Source organism: Rutidosis leptorrhynchoides, unplaced genomic scaffold (assembly GCF_046630445.1).
Source record: "Rutidosis leptorrhynchoides isolate AG116_Rl617_1_P2 unplaced genomic scaffold, CSIRO_AGI_Rlap_v1 contig46, whole genome shotgun sequence".
Classification (NCBI taxonomy): Eukaryota; Viridiplantae; Streptophyta; class Magnoliopsida; order Asterales; family Asteraceae; genus Rutidosis; species Rutidosis leptorrhynchoides.
Window position 1 is genome coordinate 1 of NW_027266693.1, and position 1,973 is coordinate 1,973.

Consider the following 1,973-nt stretch of genomic DNA (forward strand, 5'->3'; position numbering starts at 1 on the left):
CAAACCTGGAGAAATTACAAAGAAAGTCCAGGTCAGTGCATTTTATGGAATGTCCAAGTCATTCTTTCATGTTCACATTTAATTTTCACCATTTTATGGATTCTAATTCGTTGATATTGTTTCCTGCAGTGGTTTGAAAAGTTTACTCAAGTTGACGAGGTCATACCAGTGAGTGCCAAATTTGGTCATGGCGTAGAAGACATTAAGGACTGGATATTATCCAAACTCCCTCTTGGGCCTGCTTATTATCCAAAGGTACTTTTACCAATTATATAGATCGAGTTTTTTAATCGGTTAGACTTGGAAATTCTCATTTCACATATGGTTATTGGCTAAATCGCTAATTATGAATTTATGATCCAGGATATTGTTAGCGAGCACCCGGAAAGATTCTTTGTTTCTGAAATCGTCAGAGAGAAGATTTTTATGCAATATCGTGATGAAGTCCCGTATGCATGTCAGGTAAACTATATAAACACTTAACTTTTGTATAGTCAAAAGTCATAGATAGATAAAAGCTGGTCAATGAAAATATCTTCAATCTTGGCAGGTCAATGTGATAAGCTACAAAACTAGACCGACTGCAAAAGATTTTATACAAGTAGAGATTCTTGTAGAGAAAAATTCTCAGAAAATCATTCTCATTGGCAAGGTAACGTATATATAAATTATTTAATGTCTTCAAATTTGATTTTTTCTCTGCTATTTTAGATGTTCTTGTGTACCATTTTTATTATTACAGCAAGGAAAAGCTTTGAAAACACTAGCAACAGCAGCTCGACTCGACATAGAAGATTTCTTGCAGAAGAAAGTCTTTCTTGAGGTACACGCTTCCCTTTTTTCTAAAATTACTTGCTTCATGTTTATTATTATTGTTATTAGCTATAATCGAACATTTAAATGTGAGATGTTGAGTATGACTCGTATATATGCTTATGAAAAACGTTTCCGTTGGAACAGATTGAAGTTAAAGTAAAGAGAATTGGCGGCAAGACGAAGGACTTCTTAATCGCTTTGGTTATGGGGGACAAATCAAAGCACAGTTTTGAATAGGCCTTTTTTTTTTTCCCCTTATCCAATGTCCACTGTTTTGTGAATGATGATGAGGAGAAATTATTACTTAATATGTTATTTTTAAGTATTTAATTTAAATTTGATAATTGTATTATTTCGTAAGCCCATATAATTATGTGCCAAAACCCGAATTGAAAAGAAAAACTAACTTGAATTGCTGAACTAACGTTTGTGATGGCGGCCAGAGTGGTGGTTTGGCCAGAATTTGATCGGAGATGCCAAACGAGCAAAAACTGTGAGACTGTTTTGCGGGCAGAAAACAAGGTTCGAGTTTGGAGGTCGATTACAGGCGGAATATGGATCAGAAAAGGGTCAAATTTGATTCTAAAATGAAGAGCAAGATGTCTTCTTCCTAACAAGACCAACTTGAGAATTTTCTAATGAGCGGTTTGTGAAATATGAGCGTTGCAAGAAAACTGTGCAGGAATGTAATAGCTGTTTTGGTGTAAAATCTCGACGACGGAAGTGGGTTCAATTCGAATCAGAATTGAACGAAAACAAAGGGAAAAATGTAGCTCAAGATGTCTAGTTTTCTGTGGATTTCGAATCACTCAAATCGGAAATAAATTGAAGGATAAATCGACGTTTTAGTGGAAGGAGGTCAAACTGGACGGATAGAAACGGTGACGAGTTTCACATTTAATCCACAAACTTAGACGATTTTCAGATTTAATCTACAAGCTTAGAGTGTTTCAGGTAAACGGAACATTTTCAACAAGCCTACAACTCGGATGGTAAATTCTCAACAAGGCTACAATTCGAAATAGTCTCAACGCGCCTACAAATGGAATGGTAAACTCTCTTGGATTGGTATACTCTCAACAAGCCTAAAACTCAGAACTGTCTCAACAAGCCCCACAACAAGGAATGGAAAACTCCCAAAAAGGGACCAACTCGGA

General features: G+C 35.9%; 1 protein-coding gene across 1 annotated transcript; it reads left to right on the top strand.

The window, feature by feature from the left end:
• Nucleotides 1-4: 4 nt before the first annotated feature.
• On the top strand, nt 5-1,049 carry LOC139883832 (GTPase ERA-like, chloroplastic; the record flags this gene model as incomplete). Its single annotated transcript, XM_071867953.1, has 6 exons — nt 5-31; nt 130-255; nt 364-462; nt 551-652; nt 743-861; nt 974-1,049. Coding segments are annotated over 6 exons (549 nt in total), but the record flags the coding sequence as incomplete, so codon positions are not given.
• Nucleotides 1,050-1,973: the final 924 nt, after the last annotated feature.